General features: G+C 42.5%; 1 protein-coding gene across 1 annotated transcript in view; it reads right to left on the bottom strand.

The window, feature by feature from the left end:
* LOC138511719 (V-type proton ATPase subunit S1-like protein) overlaps positions 1–21,895 on the bottom strand; it is a 285,518-nt gene that overhangs the window by 87,059 nt on the left and 176,564 nt on the right. Inside the window, exon 4 of the mRNA XM_069627575.1 lies at positions 15,184–15,425. Within this exon, the coding sequence (XP_069483676.1) occupies positions 15,184–15,425 (242 nt within the window). The remainder of the gene's footprint in view (positions 1–15,183; positions 15,426–21,895) is intronic.

The raw sequence follows: 21,895 nt of genomic DNA, 5'->3' as shown, positions 1-21,895 counted from the left end.
CGAGTAATATAGAGGACTGTTGAGACGGTCTAATGTGAGAGGATTCAGGTTTTCTTTGTGTTATGAAATCAAATAGCTAAGGCATTATTAAAGGCAGTCCATACAGAACATGTATAGTAGATCCAGCTCGAATAAGGTATGTGTAATGAGAGACCCAAAACTAGGATTGTGATTGGCTACCCATTGTCAGGTGGTCAATATATGCCTACCTCTAAAACATATCATCTTCAAAACCATTAAGTACACAGTTTCTGATTGGTCTTAAAACTATAAGGTCCTTCCTTATATGGACCTCTACAATTGGTTGGCATGCCTGTGCCATGTCTGGAACATTCGGTTCACTTAGCAGCATGTATGCCCAGACCCAGGTGCAAGGAAGTGGGCCTGACTCTACTTCCCCACCCAATAAGCCCAACATCTCTCATCGCCCAAGCCTTCTGTCATGAAGATTGTCTTTGAACTTGGCCTTGCAAAGTATCCTTGTCTCTGGGAATACATGGGAGTGCAGGCACTCACTATCGTTGTTCTATGACTCCAAGTTTGACCCTATTTTTATCCTTGGCTCACGTGACAGTAGACCACAATTTGGTCCATTCTGCAGCTTTTAAATGACTTCAATTAATAAAACTTGGAATTCTTGGTGTTCCTTCTTTGCACCTTCACAAGGGATGATTCATCCTTTGTATGTTCGCTCTTTTCTAGAATAGATAGCTGACCTTGGCTGCTTCAGTCGTGACTTCAAACCAGACCACCTCGCCATGCAGCTCTACAATTTCAGCTTATTCTTGCTGCGACACAATTCTCCCTTTCTTCTTCATGGGTCATGGCTTACTTAATTCAAGATACTCATGTCCAGCTTCTATACAATGGCGGCTTCGCCTGCATTCTATTCACTACATATAGCCAATTCTATGATGACTTAGTCTACCTTGAGTTTCAGCGTCTGTACAGTTATTGAATGGTTGATTCTTTGCAACACTTCGTGCACATGTAATCTTCTTTTTCATGATTTAAGAGTTCCCTCGATTCTTCATTTCGTCATTAGTTTCTGTAAGATCCATACATCCTTTTCAGCCAATATTTTGAGATGTCGTTCATACTCTCTTATGATGTCACAGACTTCTTTCTTTGCTCTTTTTCATATTCCTTCAGGGAGTTCCTCCCTTAGATTGTCATCTCTTCAGGGATACATTCGATAGGGTTGTCTCAATGGGTATGTTCTTTGGAATATACGCTGTGGTATTGGCAGAACTGCTGGTGTCAAACACAGCATGATCTCAAGCTTCCAACATATAGGAGGTAGGGGGCGGGATTTCCTGCAGAGGCATGCAGCTGCTCTACAATGCACTTCCAGAACATAATGAACCTGTCACCCAAAACATCAATCATACCAACCGCCGTCAAATCAGCATACATCAAACCACTGGTAAAAAAGGAATCAGAATGTGCAGAAGACCCAAGCAAATACAGACCATTATCCAGCCTGCCCTATCAAGTGAAGATCCTGAAGAACAATGTATACAAGATCCTACTTAAATACATTGAAACAAACGGACTACTCGACCAGTCACAAGTTGGCTTCAGACCAATGAGAGGAACAGAATCAGCGCTCATATCGATATGGGACGACTTGAAAATAAATGCAGGAAATGGCACCCTATCAGCCTTCATATTATCAATCACTTATAAAAAATACTGTTGGAATGTGGCATACAGGAACCCGCACCTGTGTGGCTTACCCGATTCCTCCTAAATCATACCAAAAAAACCTAATTACCATTGTTCATCTCAAACACCAAAAACATCTCCTGCAGAGTTCCACAGGAATCCACCCTCTGATGAAAATTACTGGAACCCACGTACTAACAGCCACAACTACGCAGACAACACTCAACTGATAGTGAAGACAATTGTGACCCAGAAACAAAATAACTGCCTCAACAACTGCCTCACAGACATCTACAACTGGATGGCAACAAACAACCTCAAACTGAAGCCGGCAAAACCAGAAATAATGTTCACACCCATGGAAAACAGTGTAACCAACCCACAACTGGAATGGCCAGCCGGCATTGGGAACACAACGAAGACTTCAAATGTAGTAAATAATCTAGGAATACACATGGACAGGAGACTATACCTGGAACCGCAAGTCAACGCAATCACTAAAAAGTTCTTCTACCTCCTAAGATTAATCAGTCGATTTTCCTCACAGAACCCTCACAATCATATTCCTGATACTAACAAGAATTGACAACACAAACAGCCTCTACATAGGATTGCCATAAAGATTCACCAAGAAACTCCAAAGGGTCCAACACAATGCAGCCCGGATTCTACTAAGATTAAGATTAAACAAAAGAGACCACATCAGTCCAGCTCTGAAATGTCTTCACTGGCTACCAGTAAAAAAACAGCATCAAATTCAAAGCCCTTTGCATCACGCATAAAGCCTTACACAGACAAGGAGCCAAATTCCTACAATCTAAGATCAGCCTCTACCAGCCAAGAAGGGACCTAAGATCAAGTGACAACCTACAAATAGAGACAAAACAATACAAAAAAGGACATTTGAAGGAACAGCATTCTCACACATAATTGCTAACCTTTGGAACACCATGCCCAAAGAACTTAGAACTGCAGAAGACCACATCACCTTCAGAAAACAACTCAAAACCTGGTTATTCAATAGACAATCACAAGCGCAAAGGGACATCAACAGCAAAAACATTGCAGATGAAAAGAAACACATGAAGGGATGTGGTCAAAGATAACAGCAGCAAAATCAAAGAGGACCAGAACACTGCACCACCCTCCTCCCCCAGCCATGCCCAACAACTAAGGTTATCAACGAACAGAAGGCCGCCCATTCAACAGGCAGATTTAGAGAAAACACCCACACGAAATGTATACACCAAGGAAAACTAAGACAGTTAAAGCATTAACAGGAAAGTATAACCCTAACATGCCCACCAACACAATTAGGGGAACCGGTCGAGCACCACATCCTCAATTATTATTACACCAGCTGCCTACCCATTCAGCAGCCGACCGCACAGCAGGTCCACAACCAACTGCCACGACTAACCTGGACGAGTAACCAGGAACGCACTTGGTACTACCAACCCTCTGCCACCAAACACGCAGGAGAAGTCAGTCTCCAGGCCTGGAGAGGAGGCAAGATTGGCCAACGAACCACAGCCAAGAACGTTGGTAGATACTATCAAGCGGTAACCAAATACTCACGCCACAGGCATTGTCAATCCGACCGACTTACTATTCCATTTCCCCCCTTCCTGCTCCTCCAACATAACCAATGCCACCACACATGACTAGGGGCTAGCCACACTACATATGAGCACACAGAATGAATCTAATGTTTGCACCCTACCAACCTTTAGACTCCAGAAATAACAGTAGAGGGAACTCCCTTACACATAGTCCATGAATCCATCAACAATACACAAATGCACACCAACACAACATATTCATACACCTAACAGCCATCCGTGACTCTGGACCCCTTATGGATACAACTAAGCAGTGCGCAGGACCACTAACCCCACCCTATGATCACATGACACACAAACCCAACACAAACATTAGTAGACATCCGTGGCACTCAGTCCAACCCATACGTTTACAGCATGGGGGGCCTCCCGAACTAACTCCCACACGCAAGACAACGCTCACAGGTGCCAGTTTCTCCTCGTTCTGAACCTATCCTATCATCCTATGCCCACTAAAAAAACAGCCCTCTTCTCTTTCAGAGCCGCATGCACGCCTGTAGACTGCTCTTTTGTGGTAAAGGTGCATGGTATAAATCAATATAACATAACATAACCAATTGTGAAAAGTTGACAGTTAAATCTGTGATTTACACAGCAAAAAAATGGCATTGAGTTTCTTGCTTTGTTAATTAGTGGAGCCACGGCTGAGGGATGTGTTTCTAGCACAAACTCTGCGAGATGTAGTGAGGGCACATCTCAAAATTCGGCATGAGATCTCTGCCGTTGGTACATACATTAGCAAAACAGGAAAAGTGGACTGGCAGAGTCCTGCTAGCATGCATGATTATTTAACAATATACATAAGCAGTGCTGGAAATGGAAATAAACAAACTCTGAGGACACACACCCTTCTTGGTGGTAGGGAATGGCCAGAGCTATGGGGTGAAGACTAGAGTTGCAGTCATAGCAGACAAGTGATAGGCTTCTAAAAAGTGTAAATATAAGCAAAGCTAAAGTTAACACTCCATTTTATAGAGATGGCTACTTAGTGTTGTCCTCTCACCACACAAAACCTTTTAACCTGTTCGTCAATTACACTTGCTTTCCCTCTATTTTCAAAATGGCCACGGTCAACCCTCTCCTAAAAAAGCAAGGGGCTGACATAACACTATGGGCCTCATTACACGGTAGGTGGTAAGTGTTTACCGGTACCAGTATTTTACCGGTACCTGTAAATCCTTAACCTTACTACAAGGTCCCTTTGCAGGTTGGGGAATTTAACGCCTGCGTTTTGCAGGCGTTAAAAACCAACCCGCAAAGGGACCCAGGGAGCTAATTACGGTACCGCAATTTGCGGTGCCGTAATTAGCGCCTTCCCCATTCCCGTTATGTCCTATGGGGCAAAAATGGGAATGGGGAAGGGCCATGGTGGAAGGGGGAATTACCGCCTCGCCAACCTTGGAATGGGGCGGTAATTCCCCTTTCCACCAAGGCGGTGCCGGTATTTTACCAGCATGAACCATGGCGCTAATAGCGCCATGGTTCTCCGCCTACCGTGTAATGAGGCCCTATGTATTTCCTTCTTCACTACTCTAAAGTGCTGGAAAGGGTTGTGTTCAACTGTCTTACCAGTTTCTTAGACATCCACAACCTTCAAGACACACTACAAGCCGTTTTTCCTCTCTTGTCACTCCACTAAAACTACTCTCATGAATGCCCCTAACTTCGTTGTCTCTGCTAAGCCCTCAAACCTATCTGCTATCCTAATTCTCCTTGATCTGTCCTCTGCCATTGACACTGTTGATCACTTTGATCTCCTAAACACACCCTCTCTTCTTGGGATTAGCGATTGAGCCCTTGCCGGGATTGAATCATACCTAGAACCTCACCAATCCCCTGTCTCCTGGAACAACAACGCCTCTCAACTCACACTAACTATTGGTGTTCCACAAGGCTCTGTCCGCGGTTCTCTCCCCTACACCCCTGCTCTTGGTGCACTAATCTCCACCTTTGGGTTCTTGTCCCAACTCTTCTTGGATGACACCCAAATCTTCTTCTCTTTTCCTGCACTTTCGTTTAATCTCGCTATCAAAATTTCAAACTGCCTCTCTGCCATTACATTTTGGATGGCTTTGTACTCTATGATGTTAACCTCTTCCAAAACAGTGGCACTCTTCTTCCTTGCCAAATATTCTCTCATTTCCTTCCTTCTCTATCCAGATCCCACCTGACACTTTCCCCCACTCCTTGTTAGCTAGAAACCTGAGTGTCATCTATGACTTCTCTCGGTGTGCAGTCATAATGTCGACAACAATAATGTCGACAGTCAAAATGTCGACAAATTAATGTCGAAAATCAATAATGTCGACATACAAAAATGTCGACATTTTACATTAATGTCGACATTTTTTCGAAATGTTGTATAAATAAATAAATATTTATTGTTGTGTTGTATGTGTTGAGTATGAGGGGTGGGGGGTGGCAGGGGGTATTGGGTGAGAGGGGTTGGGGGGACATCCCCATAGTAAATGATATTCTTTTTATTTATTTGTTTATTTATTTATTGAATAATAAATAAATAAATAAATATATAATTACTATGTGTTGGGAATGAGGGTGAGAGGGTGGTTGGGGGGGTGTGGGGGGGTGTCAGGGGGGTGTTGGGTGAGGGGGGGTTGGGGGGGACCCCCCCCATAGTAAATTAGACTCTTTTTGGTTATTTATTTATTGAAAAAATAAATAAATAAATAAATAATTAGATTCTGTTGAGTATGAGGGGTGAGAGGGTGGTTAGGGGGTGTGGTGGGGTGGCAGGGGGGTGTTGGGTGAGGGGGGGTTGGGGGGGACCCCCCATAGTAAATGATACTTTTTGTTGGTTATTTATTTATTGAAAAAATAAATAAATAAATATATAAATAATTAGAATGTGTTGCATATGAGGGGTGGGAGGGTGGTGGTGTGGGGTGTGGGGGGGTTGCAGGAGGGTGTTGGGTGAGGTGTTGATAGTGTTAAGGGTTTATAGTCATATTGTCGAAAAAAAAATGTCGACATTTTTTTTCGACATTATGACTTTTTACATTAAAAGTATAGAATGTCGACATTATTATTTTCGACATTATTTTTTCGACATTTTTGTCTGTCGACATTTTTTTGTCGACATTATGACTATAAACCACTTCTCTCACCCCTCCTGTAATTTCATCTACAATACTGCAACAGCAGCTCACCTCAACATCCTAAATATTAGTAAAATCAGGCACCTCCTTTGTTTCAACAACGCCAAGCATCTTCTAACCATTCTTGACTTTTCTAAACTGGACTACTGTACCAGCATCCTCTTTGGTCTCCCCAACTTCGTTTTCTGTTATGTCGACAATATCATTAGCTTTGCTACCAGGACCCTCTCTGAACTCCTTCACTTCATATCTACTTCGTATTACCGTCACAAGGCTAGATGTCTGACGATGCAAAACAAGGGCAGATTTAAATTTCTTCTCCTGGTTCACAAATCTATCCACGTTAAGGCACCATGACATCATCCTCCACTAACCAACTCTTCAAGCCTTCTCCTAATCTCCGCTCGGACTCCTTGAGTACCCTTATGGCACCTCACATCCATGTTCCGCATGTCGCATCCACTCTCTCTCTCTTCTTGCTCCACTTGCATGGAATTCTCTTACTTCGGAAAAACACACTAGGGGACTATTGGTGGGTACTGGACCTTACGATATACCCTAACTTTTTTCACACATTCAACGACAGGTCTATGATTCTATTAATGTGCCTTTTTAGAGTTACCATGTGTGTAACTTGAAACAGCTTGCCCTCCAACCATTTTATCTGCTCCCTCCTGTGGTTTATGTCCCTAGATTACGCTGGTGTGCCGCTTATCTAGGGTTAGGGGACCAATAAAAACAGCCTTGCCCTAATTCGTTCAGGTAATACAATTGTTTGATCAGATCCTAATAACATAAAAAGCACATCTATCTATTGGCCTTCAAGGATGAAATATAGGGTGTTCTAGAGGTCATACAGGTGAATAACTTTCTTTTTTATTATTTTTCCCTATATTGACCATACAGAAGTTTAATAACCATACTTCGGAATTTGGGAGTCTCGGGAGAATAGCTCAGGGGCAACATGCTTGTCTTGGAAGCAAGACGACACAGAGCAGCACAAGTTCGATCCCCAGGACCGCGCTTAGAAACCTCTGGTATTAAGGGCGTTATTAAAAACCTATCATATGATATCATACACATAAGGATGTGCAGAATACCAACTGAAATCTGGTATTCCTCGTAATATTTCTTTTGCAAATGGTACTATTCCACTTGTTTGAAACTCTGAGTGTTAATTTTAAACCCTTAATCAGAGGAGCTCTACCAGTTCGAGCGGTTTCAGTGGTTTTACCAATGTACCACTTTCTTCAGGGCCTCAGCATCCCTGTGGGTGCCGACAAAAAAGAGAGAAGAGGCTCAGCTCCAACTGATCACTGCACCCTAGTTGCAGTTTCTGCCATGCCACACACTGGTGGGATACCTCTTCTAATTTGAGGGGTGAATTATTCCCCCACATGTACCTTGCTCTGTACTCAACAATCCAACAATGATTCCGGATCTCTGTGTGCTTGCTCCGAATCATTGTTAGATTTGCTGAGTGAAAAAGGGCAAGCTACTAACATTGAAATGCAAGCTCAGATTGTTGCATCCGGCATTCAGGCCCTCGATTGAGGCTGACATTCAACATGGGACGATTTCTTAATCTAGATGTAAGCCTGTTTTATATTTAACAAATGCATGCTCCACATTGCACTGTAAACAACTGTGCAAATACATGCATTGTGGGAGAATTGTGGCACTAACACAGTCCAAATGATGTAATTTGCTGCTGCATTGTGTACACTAAACTAAATATGTGCATTGTTGCTGAAATGAGAATGCACATTACTGCCCTGCTACAAAATTGTGAACAATGACCAAAATACGTGCATTACTGGAGCATTGTAAAAATTGGGCAAAATAGAAACATTACTCTGGCATTGTAGCCATTGAGCAAAATACGTGTTTTATGCCAGGAGAACTCATGGGCAAAAAGGCTCATCATTATGGCTTTGATGAAACTGGGAATTACATATACATAACTGGGGCATTGTGATAATTGATGATGCCTGTGCACTTGGACACTGTGGCAACTGGTGAGTTAGGCTGAACGTCATTCAGCAGACATCGCAGAATCTGCATATATTGCCTGATAAGTGGATATCACAATTGGGCACTTTGGATAATGTGCAATTGTTTGGTGCCGCCTGGTGCTATTGTGGGCCAGAAGAACAACAAGAAGTAAGTGCACACATTTGGACATAGTGTATTGTGCTTATGAATTCATTGGGGCAGTCCTGTGCTAACATCTGAGCTATCAAGTGCTGGTGTGGTGCTCTTGTGTTTCAATGTGTGAACAGTGTGCCACTGAGGGATATTGCCACAGATTAGCCAGAATTGAATTTCTGTCAGGTTCACCAGTGCTAACTAGTACTCATGCTGGGGCCCAGTGCAAGGAGCTAGATGTCTTGTTAACCAATCCCAAATACATGGCAGCCAAGCCCAAAGCACCCTGAGACCACCATCCAAGTATCAGTGAGTTTTAAGTAAGGCCAAAGGCGCTGTAAACGCCCCATTTGCAACCTATTCTTCTAAAACAATGTTATAGTTGTTATAAAGCTTACACAGTTTTCTTCAAAATTATGTTCTCTTTATTAAAGTGCATAATGTGTCAGAAAACCTACCTAATATTCCCTGTGGCAGAATCCACAACCTCTTTGTAAAATTGTTTTAAAATCTGATCCAGTGCAGACCAATGCTAATGCCCTGCGAACCTAAAGGTGCTTCAACCAGAAGCGACTTTAGAGTCCCTGAGACACTGGGTTATGTCATGCAATGCCCTCTACGCCTATGGCATTCAATATTTTGGGCGATTTGTGGCTCTGCAATTGATTGTTTGGGGGCGAAATTCCTCATTGACTCTTGCACTTGTATGTTTTTTTAATAATAATTCATGTTGTGTTAGGGGAAAATGTTTATTTATAACTTGTTGCTTCAGATAGGGAAGAACAAGTGGAAAAGCATTGGATGTGTATGAATAACAATGTAAATGACATGTAGGATTTTAGTACATTTTATTTTTTTTGGATTTATTCTTGTTATCTTTGTGAAAGTTGTATAAAGTAAAGACACAATACAGGTTTTTTTTTAAGTTAATTTAGAATGCACAATTTTTCAAAACCTTTCCTAAAAATTCCTTGGAGATCCTTTTAATACATTATTAAAATCCTATCTAGTTTTTACCAATATTATTGGACCAATGTAATTCAAAACTGCAATTTGCCACAACCATTCTGGAAAATTCTTTAGGGAGATCAAAACCCTCCTGGAAAAATTAGATGTCAAGTGCTCTTTATAATGCTCCATTGGCCACAATCTTTACCAAAGGTTTATTAGAGGAGAATATTCAAACCCATGTCTGCAATATTTGTTATAGTGCCACCCAGGTTTAACAATTGTTTATGGTCCTGTGTTAGTAACAATAATTTGCCAGAAATGTACAGGAATTGTTCTCTATAGTTCAACACAAAACTGCATTGTTAAAAGTGGGGGCTTATAAATCCATGTCACTTTTTTTGGGAGGGCCTATGAGCCACTTTTATTTTACAGGGGATGTCGGCCATTTTGGAGGGGTAAATGTGGGTCACTTTTTTGGGGGTGAATGTGGTAATTTATTTAGAGGTGAATGTGAGCCAATTTTCTGTGTGGTGCCCGGCCCTATTTTCTGTCCCAGTCTGAGAAATGTCACATTTCAGGAATGCATGGTCCAGGGAAGACGTTTTTGTTATGATATGATATGATATGATATGATATGATAGTTTATTTATACAGCGCCTATACACAATGTGTTTCAAAGCGCTTCAAGGCAAGGGAGGGAACAAGCGAAAATACAATGACATTCTTACAGGCCATGAACAGTAAGGATGTTAAATTAACGACATTTCAGATAGTGCATGAGCTAAGACATAGATAAGGAAGAGAGGGGGAGAGTGGGAAGGAAATGGAAACAGACAGGCTACTACCATACTAGGCATGGCGACTTGGAGGAACAAAACAAGCAACTGTCATACTAGGCCTGACGACATTTCAGATAGTGCTGGAGGGGGATGAGGAGGAAAAAACCATTAAGGGGAGGGGGCAGGAGACAGACGAGGTTGCTATCATACTAGATCCAGTAACCATTTTGATAGAGTAAGTGCATAGAAGAAAGTAAGGGGAGGAGATAGGAAAAGGTTTCAGATAGTGCTGGAGAGGGGGTGGGGAGGAAAAAACCAGTAAGGGGAGGGGGGAGGATCCTTGTTGATCCTTGGAGTTTAAAACATGCACCACTTTTAACGTTTTTCAAAACACAATTAGAAGAAAATATCCTCTCCTGGTTTTTTGTATTTGTTGATTTTATGAAAGACAAATGTCATTCGTCCTGTGCAATTTGTATGGTTATGCAAAGCCAATTGAATGAAATTTACATATTTTACCATGATATACTAATTTCTGGTGTGGTCACATCCCATTGCATATGTTAATGAGCCCCACCACTTTTTATTTTTAGGACTTGACCCCTGCTGTACACCCGAATTTATATAGTATTTGACTACAAGTGAAATGATGATGCACTGTGTCCCCAGTGCCTAACTGTAACTGACTATAACTGGAATGACGATTACTTAAGCAATAAGCCCCTCGCCAGGTGGGCATTACAGCATCAGGTAATGCCCCGGGGCCCATAGTTACAAAGACACTGGGGCATTACCTGACACGGTAATGCCCCCTGGTGAGCGGTTTATTTCTATAAGTAGCCCAGCCTGTTAGACCCGGGTACTAATAGCGTGTATTTGCGCTTGCGAGACGTTAGCAATGAAAAAAAAATCAAAAAAGTGAACCAAAAAAATGGCCACCATCGTACGGGATAAGGGACTACTTGGCCCTTTTCAAAATCAGACATTTACCAAATTGCAGACAAATTTAGAGACCATTGAAGACTGCAGGATGTGTTCTCATACGCTGGTTCATAACTGGGTGTAATCCCTGTGCCTGAGTAATTGGAGATTAAGTCTCCTTGCGGCCGCGTATTGTCAGAAACAATGCTAATTTGGTAAAATAAGCTAAACTCTGGCGTCCCACGTTAGGATTGCCACAATGCACCCGATTCACTTGCCTAGAAGGGGGTTTATTGTCAATGTCCACCGGGAATTGGACTGGGCATCCTATATATCCCAGAATGCACAGCACTTAGGACAATCCTGTTATATGAATCCTGGGCAAGAACACGGAATTCAAATAAAGCTCTAATTGAATGTGTTAGCATAGGCAAAACCTTCCATTAATTAATTGGTTGGAAATCTTAGAGCTCAAAGTGTTAAAAGAGTAAATTAAAAAGAAAGCTAAGAAGTGGGATTGAGGATAGCATCACTTATATTGCTGGGAAGAATCTATGAACTGTACATGCTGGACATGGCTTCCCCTTATTACAACCCCAGAGGCATATATTTACATTTCCCTCCCCAAAACTGCATAGAATATTTATGTTGTTATGCCTTAATCTCTTACTCTCACTCCTAGGAACAGGGGCAAGATTGGGGCGCAATTGGCATTACCTGGGGAAATCTCCAGAGAACCCGTCATCTTTCAACACAATTTAAATTCCTTAAGAAATGTGTACATAATAACATAACATTATCTCCTGAAGATGTTTGGCTGGATTGCATATGTGGCAAGTTGCAGTCAATAGCTGTAGACCAATGATGGATGCTCCTATCTGCTAAGCTTGGCTGTGGAGGTAGTGTGAGCATGAACACGGCATGCAATGGTTGCATCTATCAGCATCATTGTATTACTAACTTTGTGTAGCTTCCTCCTTTTGAAATGTTTGGAAAGTTACTGTTTTAACTAAAAAGACACTAAAAAAATAATACTTAGCCCAAATTCCAGTCACTTTTAACCTTGTAGCGACAGAAAGGCCTTTGTGCTGCCATGGTGTGAATCTACAAGACGTACAAGGTGTAGAATGCCTAACACAGATCGCTGCAACTATTCCTTTCCATCCCAGTTGTGAATAATTGGGAACCTGTTTTCCATCAATTTAATTGCCACATGTATGCACTGCTGGGCCTTGGGCTGCTGCACTACTACTGTTCTCTATATGTCCCCTTTCTCCAGAAACTGAAATCTGAAGACTGGCCAAGTCTGTTCCTACTATATATAATTGGCTTAGAACGCACTTTAACCCCTCACTGCCCGAGGCACTCAGGTGCAGTACTTTCCCTTATTATCTGGTTATCTCTCCGAGCCTTAAATGTGGTTTGGGATTATCTCCAATGCTTATAATGCTGGCATAGTTAAGAACTCTGCCTCGAGATCAACCTGGATGTCTCTTGCAGCAACAGCTCAATATCGAGAGACCTTTTCTTTTTTAAAAGTCGCTTTGATGCTGCCAGGGAGTGGCCTGTTTACATTGAGGTGCTTTCAGGAAGCATCTGTGCCCGGTCTTTTCCTCATTGCTGATTGTCCTTCTTCATGTCCCGAGCTTTGACCACATTTCTTTCTGTGCCCTTGAACTTGTGCCCTTAACAGCATTCAGAGCCCTGTAACCCCACCTCCCATGATATAGCAAAGTTTGGGAGGCTTCCAATCAAGCACCCCAAGACTTGAGTTTCACTTAGTTCATTGCCAACGGCGCCCAATTAAAAGATATGTGGCCCACGTACAGCCCAGGCATTTTTTAAGTGCCATTTGATTTCTCCTATCAAGGAACCCATTTGAATTTCAACACTTCAACACAAAAAACATGTTTGTCCCACCCACAAGGGCAGACCAGCACCGAAATGCTAGGCGATCTTCTCAGAACAAGAGTATCGGCAGCCACCCCAGTCATGTGTGACCGCCTCATTGGACATCATCAGTGATAGTTCTCGTCTGTGAAAGGCACAGGGAGCCTGAACGTGTTTGGAGAGCCTCTTGAGTGGGTGCCATCCCCTAGCAGGGGTTATTTGGCTGGGTTTCTTCTCGGTCAAGCAGCTCCCACTTTAGTAGAAGTACATGCATTATTTGGCTGGGTTTCTTCTCGGTCAAGCAGCTCCCACTTTAGTAGAAGTACATGCAGTAGTGGCGTATTGCTGCACCTTTACCAGCTGTGCATGACTCTGTTGCCGAGTGAGAGGCTAAATCCTACCAACAGAAAGAGAAATGTGTGTGCTGATGCAGAGGCAAATTTACATGTGGCACATTTTACAGTAACTCAATCATGTTTTACATCAAGCCCCAGAAAGGGAAAAAGATTGGATATGCCTCAGTTGCCTGCATTGAAAGACACCTAACTTCACCACTGATTTTGTGAATCTGTTATGGGGGCTCTGTCCTTGCCACCTCGAATTCCTGCGTCAATCTGCATGCGTCTCCTCAAATACTGCTGTGTCCTCCGCTTTCGGGGCTTTCTTCCTAACAATGCCTCACCCAACATTAATGGGCCTCATTACAAGTATGACGAAGCGGGAAAAGATTGGCGGTAACGGAATTACCGCCAATATTCCCGACACGCTATACCACGAGTATGGCCTTGGAGTGGTTGATTTACCTCCAGTAGCATGCTGGAGGTAAATCCTCCAACTCTCTGCCGAACAATCAGCAAAATCGGCAGTACTACCGCCGGGGAAAATATGACGAGGAGTATGGTGCTTTTTTTTTAGCCTTTTGCTGTCACCACATTCAGAAAGACAAATGAGTTTCTGTACTCGATAAAGTGGAGGAAATGTATTCTATCTAAAAATGTGAACGTGATAAATCACACTATTTATAGTTGGGTATCTATCGGGATATTTCCATCGAGGGGTTCTGGGTGACATCTGATAGTCAACGAGAGTGAAGCTCAAGTTGTCTGTGATGTCACTCAGGACTCTGTTCTTGAAAGCTACAGATCTCTAGTTTTATGTTATGTATGACCCCCCCAATTGTCCATTTTCCACTCCCTAACCTGTCCCCATGGGGCAGCACTGCAGGGGGGAATGAAGGGGGCAGAAGGAGGTCCTGATGGAACCATACCACACATAAGAATACTGCATATACCCCTGCTGTGATATCATGGCAGTTAGTTATGAATTACATAATTCAAAGCCGAAACGTCACAGTAGGAGGGTGCATCATTCAAAAATGGAAATAGTTTCTGCATTCTAACGCAATATCGTGCTTTGAGTGAGGAAATAACTGTGCAACAAAAAACCTCGACAACATTGTTAAGTCAATGTTTATAGAAAGGTTTTTTAAGCAAAATTACTATTCATTTGAATATTTTGATCTTCTGCAATTATGCCCAAAAAAATATAAAGTTTGTTCAGAAAACTAACCAGCGACAGGTACATGTTTTGACTGTTGTGTTATTTCGTCATCTCATCTGTTTCAAGCTGGTGTTGCTAGTGTGTACAAAACGCAAGAAAGGCATTTGCTTGCGTTTTTCACTTCTAACTTTGTCATATGACTATGCCACCAGTGGAGCTGTGGCCACCCAGACTCAATGTCCGAAAACAGTGCACACCTCCAATGTTAATGCAAGATACCCACCCCTGCAGAGTAGAGTTAGGGGTTATCCGTAGAAATAACCTAATGCAAAAAAGAAGGAGAAATGGACGAATTTCTAAGAACGAAAATGGTAGGTAGTTTAGTATGTGTATAGTAAACAATAGGTGGGGGTGGGGTAAGAGTATAGGTTAGGGGGGAGTGGGAGAGGTGCCGGGCAACTCCCCTCACATTATCTTTTTAGAAAAATGTTGAAAAAACAAAACGTCATTTTCGTTTTTCAGTCAAAGAAATTAGGTCATTTCTCCTTTCGTTTTTCTTTTCAAAATGTTCATGGAGTTAGGGCTTACATAGCAAGGTCTTTACTGCAGTTCGAATCAGCGACATCCACCGTGGCGTCCATTCCAAAGGTTTTGTCTGTGAGGTCGAGCTGTGATTGATTTTTAAATTTAATCATGATTCTTCTGGCTTGGAACAGAATGCAGGGCCTCCCGTCCACCGTGAAGTTCACAGGGGTGTTATGCTTCTGGGCGGGACTCTTCTTGGCGGCACCTTCCGGCTTTTCTTTTCTAGTTTTGTTGTAATCTCTCCTCTATTTAACATAAATGAGAAAGAGTTCACAGTCAACACAATAATACACACGTTTGACAACAATGAATACGTCTCAGGTTCGTTTTACAAGTAGACCTGGCATGTTCAAATTGTTCGCTTTCCTTTATTGATCAGCCGGGATGCATAATTACTAGCAAATTATACATTAAGAGACCAGTTTTCAGTCTGATTACTGCCATCTTATCCGAGTATACAGCGTCACCACCCTCAGCGCATTGTATATACCTTTCAGTGCTTTGACCGCCTGGAAACCATGAGTTAACCCAATGCAACCGTACTCTGAGCTCTTCTTAACCAAGTGTATTGTTAAATTCATTTTAAATTAGCATGTTGTTAAGCTCATCTTTGTTTGCAGTCAGTAATAATCTGACATTCTCCCAAAAATAGATGGGAGCAAGTACAGGCCTGGTCATTTGAATCGCCGCATTCGCCTACTGGCCTGCCGCCTCCTCACCAGTGCCACTGCGACAGCTACAAGCATGTAAAGTGATTTAGGTTTGTAACTGAGCACACCCCATCCCTGAATGCCACAAGTCTTGAGCACTCGCAGCACTCTCTCTCACCCCCAGCTGCACCTTTAGAATAGCTTCTAGAAACTTCCTCACCAAACTTGCCAACCGCTCCAATGTTATGCATGCCCATCATCTACAACGGATCAGCCCTGGCAACGACGACATGTCACATGCCCTCCAATATTCCTCACCTCTGTTGGCCACAATTGCTGATTTTACAACCCCCAAAGCATCTGAATTTAAGTAGCTGAGTACCATGGAACTGGGCAATAATAATATTTAGCACCCTGAGAGGGGGTAGCAGCTGACCAGGTTGCTCAAAAAGCAGACAGAATCTACTGATTTAAGCCTGCATTCCTAGGAAGTTTTGTGTTGCTCGCACGTGACCACCATCTTCTCTCCCTCACCATGGTGATTCCTTCATCCTCACCTCGTCGCGCCCTTAGCGTACCCAGCCCACACTTACCCATCCTTTTCCTATGGCAGTGTTGCACCTCACCCGCAGCTCAACATCCTTCCTGGCAAACACACAGACCAGCCGCCATTTCCATGGCGGCCTTGTTTGTTGAGAATTTATTTTCCGGAAACAACGGGTCGCCAGGTCACTGTGACCTGTTATTTCAGGCAGATTCATTGCTCCCAGCACCTTGGCTAGGAAACCCGGGTTGCTACCAGCAATAATTATCCATTCCCTGGCCAGTGCCTTGCAGTAATGGAACTTGTTAAAGGCCCTCGATGTGCTCTGGCTTATTAACTCAGGCTCTGTGATGATACCAGCGGGCACTGCCCGTGCAACCGGTGATTATTGCTTAACTGTTATTAAAGCACTCAGAAGCAGGTGGAATCCGGCATGGAGCACGATATGAAATAAAACATGATCATCAGTATTATTGTCATTATTTTCATACATCAGAGTAACAGGAGTCATGAATTTAATCAAATAAGCATTCTCACAGTATAGTCGTGTACTACAGGTGATGATTTGAAGCACATGTAGAGAACACATGCTTCTTCCTACGAATACCGTCTTCTTTCATTCTTGTATTGTCTACTGGAGAAGGGGATTTTCTTACCTCAAGCAAGCATTCATCAAAGATAGAGAAAACCCTTTGATGCGTTATAGGCTGCTATATACATACATCTATGTAAAGATACTGAATCCTTTACTGCGAATCACGAAAATCCTGACTTTTGTTGTTTTTTGTTATTTTGCACTATTTCGCACAAATGCATGGGCGACACCCCTAGCACCCCCTCAGATCCACCATTCCCAATTAATACCCCTAGCCCACTTAACATCTATATTTTTGTGAAAAAGTGCAAAGATTTGACAACAAACCCCTCGATTTTTGGGTTCGCAGTAAAGGGGTTCGATATTTTCACCCTATCCCATATACATTGCCACACATAAATAAGTGAACATATGGTGATAACATTTTCAGTTGTTGTGAGATCTCTTTTCCTCTTCCTTCTTTGGTCACATACCTGAAACATGGCGTAAAATATTAATATCATATTTTAGAACTGAATTGTTTAAACAGTTATGGTTCACCGATGGCTTCAGATGATATCTGGCACAAGGAACAAGCATATCTCCCTGGACAGTGAGCTATGCCCTGTCCTTTGTCATGTCCTGATGTAACAAGTGAGCAAGCCAGTGAAGGAGTTTCAACCTACTAGGCTAAGGAATACATACAGTGCCACTAGCAGGGTCAAGTCTCACTCTGATGATGGTCAGCTCCTGAGCTGGCACGTGGTTGAATTTGGGGAGATTGATGAGAAACCCCAAATGCTGTCTGCAACACCTGGCTGGTCCCCAACGTGTGACTTGACCGTGCAAGGGGAATGAATGAAGCAGTCGTCCAGTTATGGATGGATCTGTAAAGTGTCTGTTGGATTTAGTTTCTTCCCCCTTAGCACATCCAGGTATATCAGCCCAGATGTTTCCCCGACTACATCTGTCAGTATGGCTGTTGACTCATGAGTCTTCGGTTAAGGGAAAGAAAGAGCAGCTCCGGCGGTCCAGGGGTAGAGAGTAATCCATTAGGGGTGCTTGATCCCATTACTTGATATCTTTTGTGAGCAGGTGTTTCTCTTTGTGTACTACGGTTTGTGATCCCAGGTTAATTATTTCATTCTTTCTGGATGGTTCTCAGGCTCGCTGGGTCATCCTTGAGAGTGCAATATTTTGGCACTAAGGCCTTTCACCTACCTACAGGAGGTATGGCTATATTGGACCCCGGGTACGTAGGCTATTTAAATGAAGACTTCTCTGCATAGTCCACCTTCTCCTTTGGGACCTTTCACTTGTTTTACAGGTTTTACAAAAAGTAAATTTACAGCGCAGAGAAAAGATTCCTATCAACCCATTATTGTATATGGCTTTGGCCAAGTGATGTTGGTGCTCTGGTGTGCCATCCATCATTTTTCTGGATCATTTCCGAGGTCTTAGTTTTGCATACTGGGCCTGCCTATCAGCCAAAAATGTGTTCTTCCTTAGACCTGGACCTTCAGGTTTTATGTCCTTAGCCCTCTGCTCAGGAGGATGTGGGTCTGCACTGATTGCATGTCACACGTGATGTGTTGGATTACCTTGAAGTAACCCAAGAGGCCATTAAGTGTGATCATTTCTTTGATGCCTTTGGCGACGGAAGCAAATGGGTCAGAGCTCTGATTGTGATGATGACAAATCAGAAGGGGGAACAGTTGCCCAAAATGATTCAGGGATGATGGACTACAGGTGGGCTGTCATCTTCGGATGAAGCACATCTCTCTACCCGATTAGGATGGATGTTTCTGCTGCATCTAATGCATTTACAATCTGTGCAACATCACAAAAATCTTCCCGGCTATTAAATACATTTTGAGTGTGCAAATTCGATTCTAAAGTGAATAAAGCTCAAACATTAACAATATTAACAATATTGAAGCTAAGAAGCATCAATTCTTAATTGTGTTTTTAATATCCTAGAGTTAAATCAGCCAACACATGTTTCGAACCCTTCTGGGTCTTTTTCAAGGCAGAGTGTCAGTGTATCCAAAATGGCATAATGAGAATCATGTATCCACATGCCGAAAGGCAGGAGCAGGACTGATTATGATTATCTGCAGTGGTTCCTGGGCTGATACAACCGGATGGAAGCGGATTTGTAGGGGGCAGGAACACCTCAATGAACATTAGCCAATTACATTTTGTGACAGAGCAAGTGCAAGGTGTAGATGATGACTTGCCATTAATGGCATTGGATGCAAACTCCGTGGAGTGGTCTTGGATTTTCAGGGTATTGCAGGCCCAACATTTAGAAATGGATACAATGATTGTACAATAAACCCATTGCTTGAGTGAGAACTGGGTGGAGGGTTTCATCTAGGTGGACTCTAGAGAGAGTTACCAGACAGGGATGCCTGGTATCACCAACACCATTTGCAATGTTATTGGAACCACTAGCTGGATACTTTAGAAATCATGAATCAGAAATGGGTATTAGAATTCGTGGAATAACTCATATCATCTCCTTGTATGCAGATGATGCTCTGTTATATGTGTGCAACCCAAGGCAAAACATCCCAGTAACATTGGAAATACTAAGTCATTTCAGAAGAATTTCAGGGTTCCTGGTGAATACAGACAAATCTCTCCTGTTCCCGCTGGCAGCACTAAGGGGAAGGCAAAGGGAAACACTTCTTACTTGGAAGATCAAATGGGAATTTGAATCCTTCCGGATACAGATATTTCATGATATGGAATAAACCTTTGTCTACAATACAGCTAGAGCATTGGCGGTTATAGGGGACCCAGGGGACTTTTGGAAAACATTACCTTTGTCCTTAATGCGAAGGATCGCCCTATACAAGATGGTGATATTACCAAGGCTACTGTACTATTCTGTAAATATCCTGTACATGATTAAAAACTATTTTTTTAAGATACTAGACATCAAGATAGGGGAGCTATTGTGGAGAATGGATCGACAAGTAGTGGTGTTGGAAACACTTTGCAGGCCCTGAAATGAAGGAGGGCTGCCCCTTCCCGGTTTTGAATCATATGTTAAGGCAGCCCAATTACAGGCAGTGGCTAAGTGGGATGACTCGCTGGAAGGGGATCAGAAGCGGCTCTTGCACAAATTACTGAGACATAGCAAGGGAATTCAGCTAGTGCGGGATACATATGGCACTGTACGGACGGGTAACATTCATAAGGTACCAAGAGAGATATGGAGAAAACTCCAGCGGAAACTGCAAATAATTTAAATGAATAGATCAGGACTCCCATTGGGGTTTGATGCTAGTATCCATGAGGTGCTGAAGGGCTTCGATCTGGGTAAATTAAGCAACAAAGCTGCTCAACGATAGGAGACCTCTTTACGGAGGGGAATTATTGACGTTTGAACAATGGTGGGAGATGTAGCATATGCAGCAGCGCTCCTTTCTGGTATATGTGCAAATAGGTTTGCTGACATATGGGGTGATATTCTAGAGGAGCCGGAAACAAACCCAGTACTACAGTTGATACTGGTTCTTGATGGAGGGAAGGGGGCTATTTTCAGAATGTATACAGGTATTCAGGAGCAGAAACAGTGGAATGATCTGGGGATCAAAGCCAAATGCGAGAGAGATGTTGGTTATGTAATGTTGGATAAGAAATGGACCCATATATGGGAACCGGTACAAAAAACATCAATAAATGCAAGGTTCCATTAAATCCAATTTAATTACTTGCACAGGGTATACATGACCCTATCACGAATGCATAAGATAAACTCACAGGTATCTCATTGTTTTCCCAGGTGTGGTGGAGCCTCGGCAGGATTCTGGCACATGATATGGGAATGTCTGAGGATTAGGACATTCTGGGATGAGTTACTAGCTACTAAAAGAGGTATGTCTTTGGGGATTATTACCAGGGGGATAAATTGGTGCAAAGAAATAAGAAAATGGTGCAATTGGCAAGTTAATCTTGGCCAAAAGAAGAATTGCAATGTAATGGAAATGTCCTAGGGCCCCGTTGCTACAAACTTGGGTCAGAGATGTTCAGCGTTGGGGCACGACAGAAGCAGAGATTTTGAGGAAACCGAGGGAGCCTGATGAGGAGAGTGGGGAGGGGTTGGGGACAAATAGTAAATGAGTCGATGACTTCACCTGATTTAAGTCCACCATTAATGGAACTCATAAAACATATTTACATAAATGAAACGTGTAGTGGGTATGTCTTAAAAAAAAAGAAGAAAACAGAGCCAAAGGGAAGATGTGTCCTGTCCTTTAGTTTAGAGGTGAAGGGTCTAATGGGAAGCTATCTGTATAATTAGGACTATGTTACTAATGCTGTGGTGATTTTTGAAAATTGTTTTGTGAATATGATGAAAAATGGGAAAATAAACAATAAAAAATAAAAGCTTTACTGCTTCAAACAGCCCTGGTCTGCTTTTCTTCCTAATAGCCTGCTGATTTGCATATTTAATTTGGTGCTGAAACTATCTCCGTCAAGCAGAGTTAGCTCGCACAATTGTGCCTGGTCTCTAGCTAAGAGTCTGCTGTCGTTTATTTTGTTTTATTTAGTGTTGCAAATAACTTCACAAGTTGCATTCCCGGCCTGTCTCTCCAGTGAATTGGCATCTGTTGTTCTCGCTTTGATTTTGTGTTGTAAAACCCTGTTTAAAGTTGTTTTTTTTACACTCACTCCTGACATGTCACTCTGGTCAGCAATATTCTATTGTGCTTTTTTATTTGTAGTTGGAAATATGTATTTCCAACTGTGTTCTATAACAAATCCTAAAATGCCTATTTGCATTTCTGTTTTCAAAATTATGTTCAATAGGTAATCCAAAATGTCACTCTTAATTCTTACTGCAACATGTTCACTGCTGCATTTCAACCCAGTACAGTGTGTATCTGCCACACTAAATTCTCCCCTTTCCTTCAATAGCAGTAATTATTTTGA

This window comes from Ambystoma mexicanum, chromosome 6p (genome assembly GCF_040938575.1).
Source record: "Ambystoma mexicanum isolate Mex_15411 chromosome 6p, UKY_AmexF1_1, whole genome shotgun sequence".
Classification (NCBI taxonomy): domain Eukaryota; kingdom Metazoa; phylum Chordata; class Amphibia; order Caudata; family Ambystomatidae; genus Ambystoma; species Ambystoma mexicanum.
Note: the sequence above shows the minus strand (reverse complement) of the source record. Positions and strands in the feature narration are given on the sequence as shown.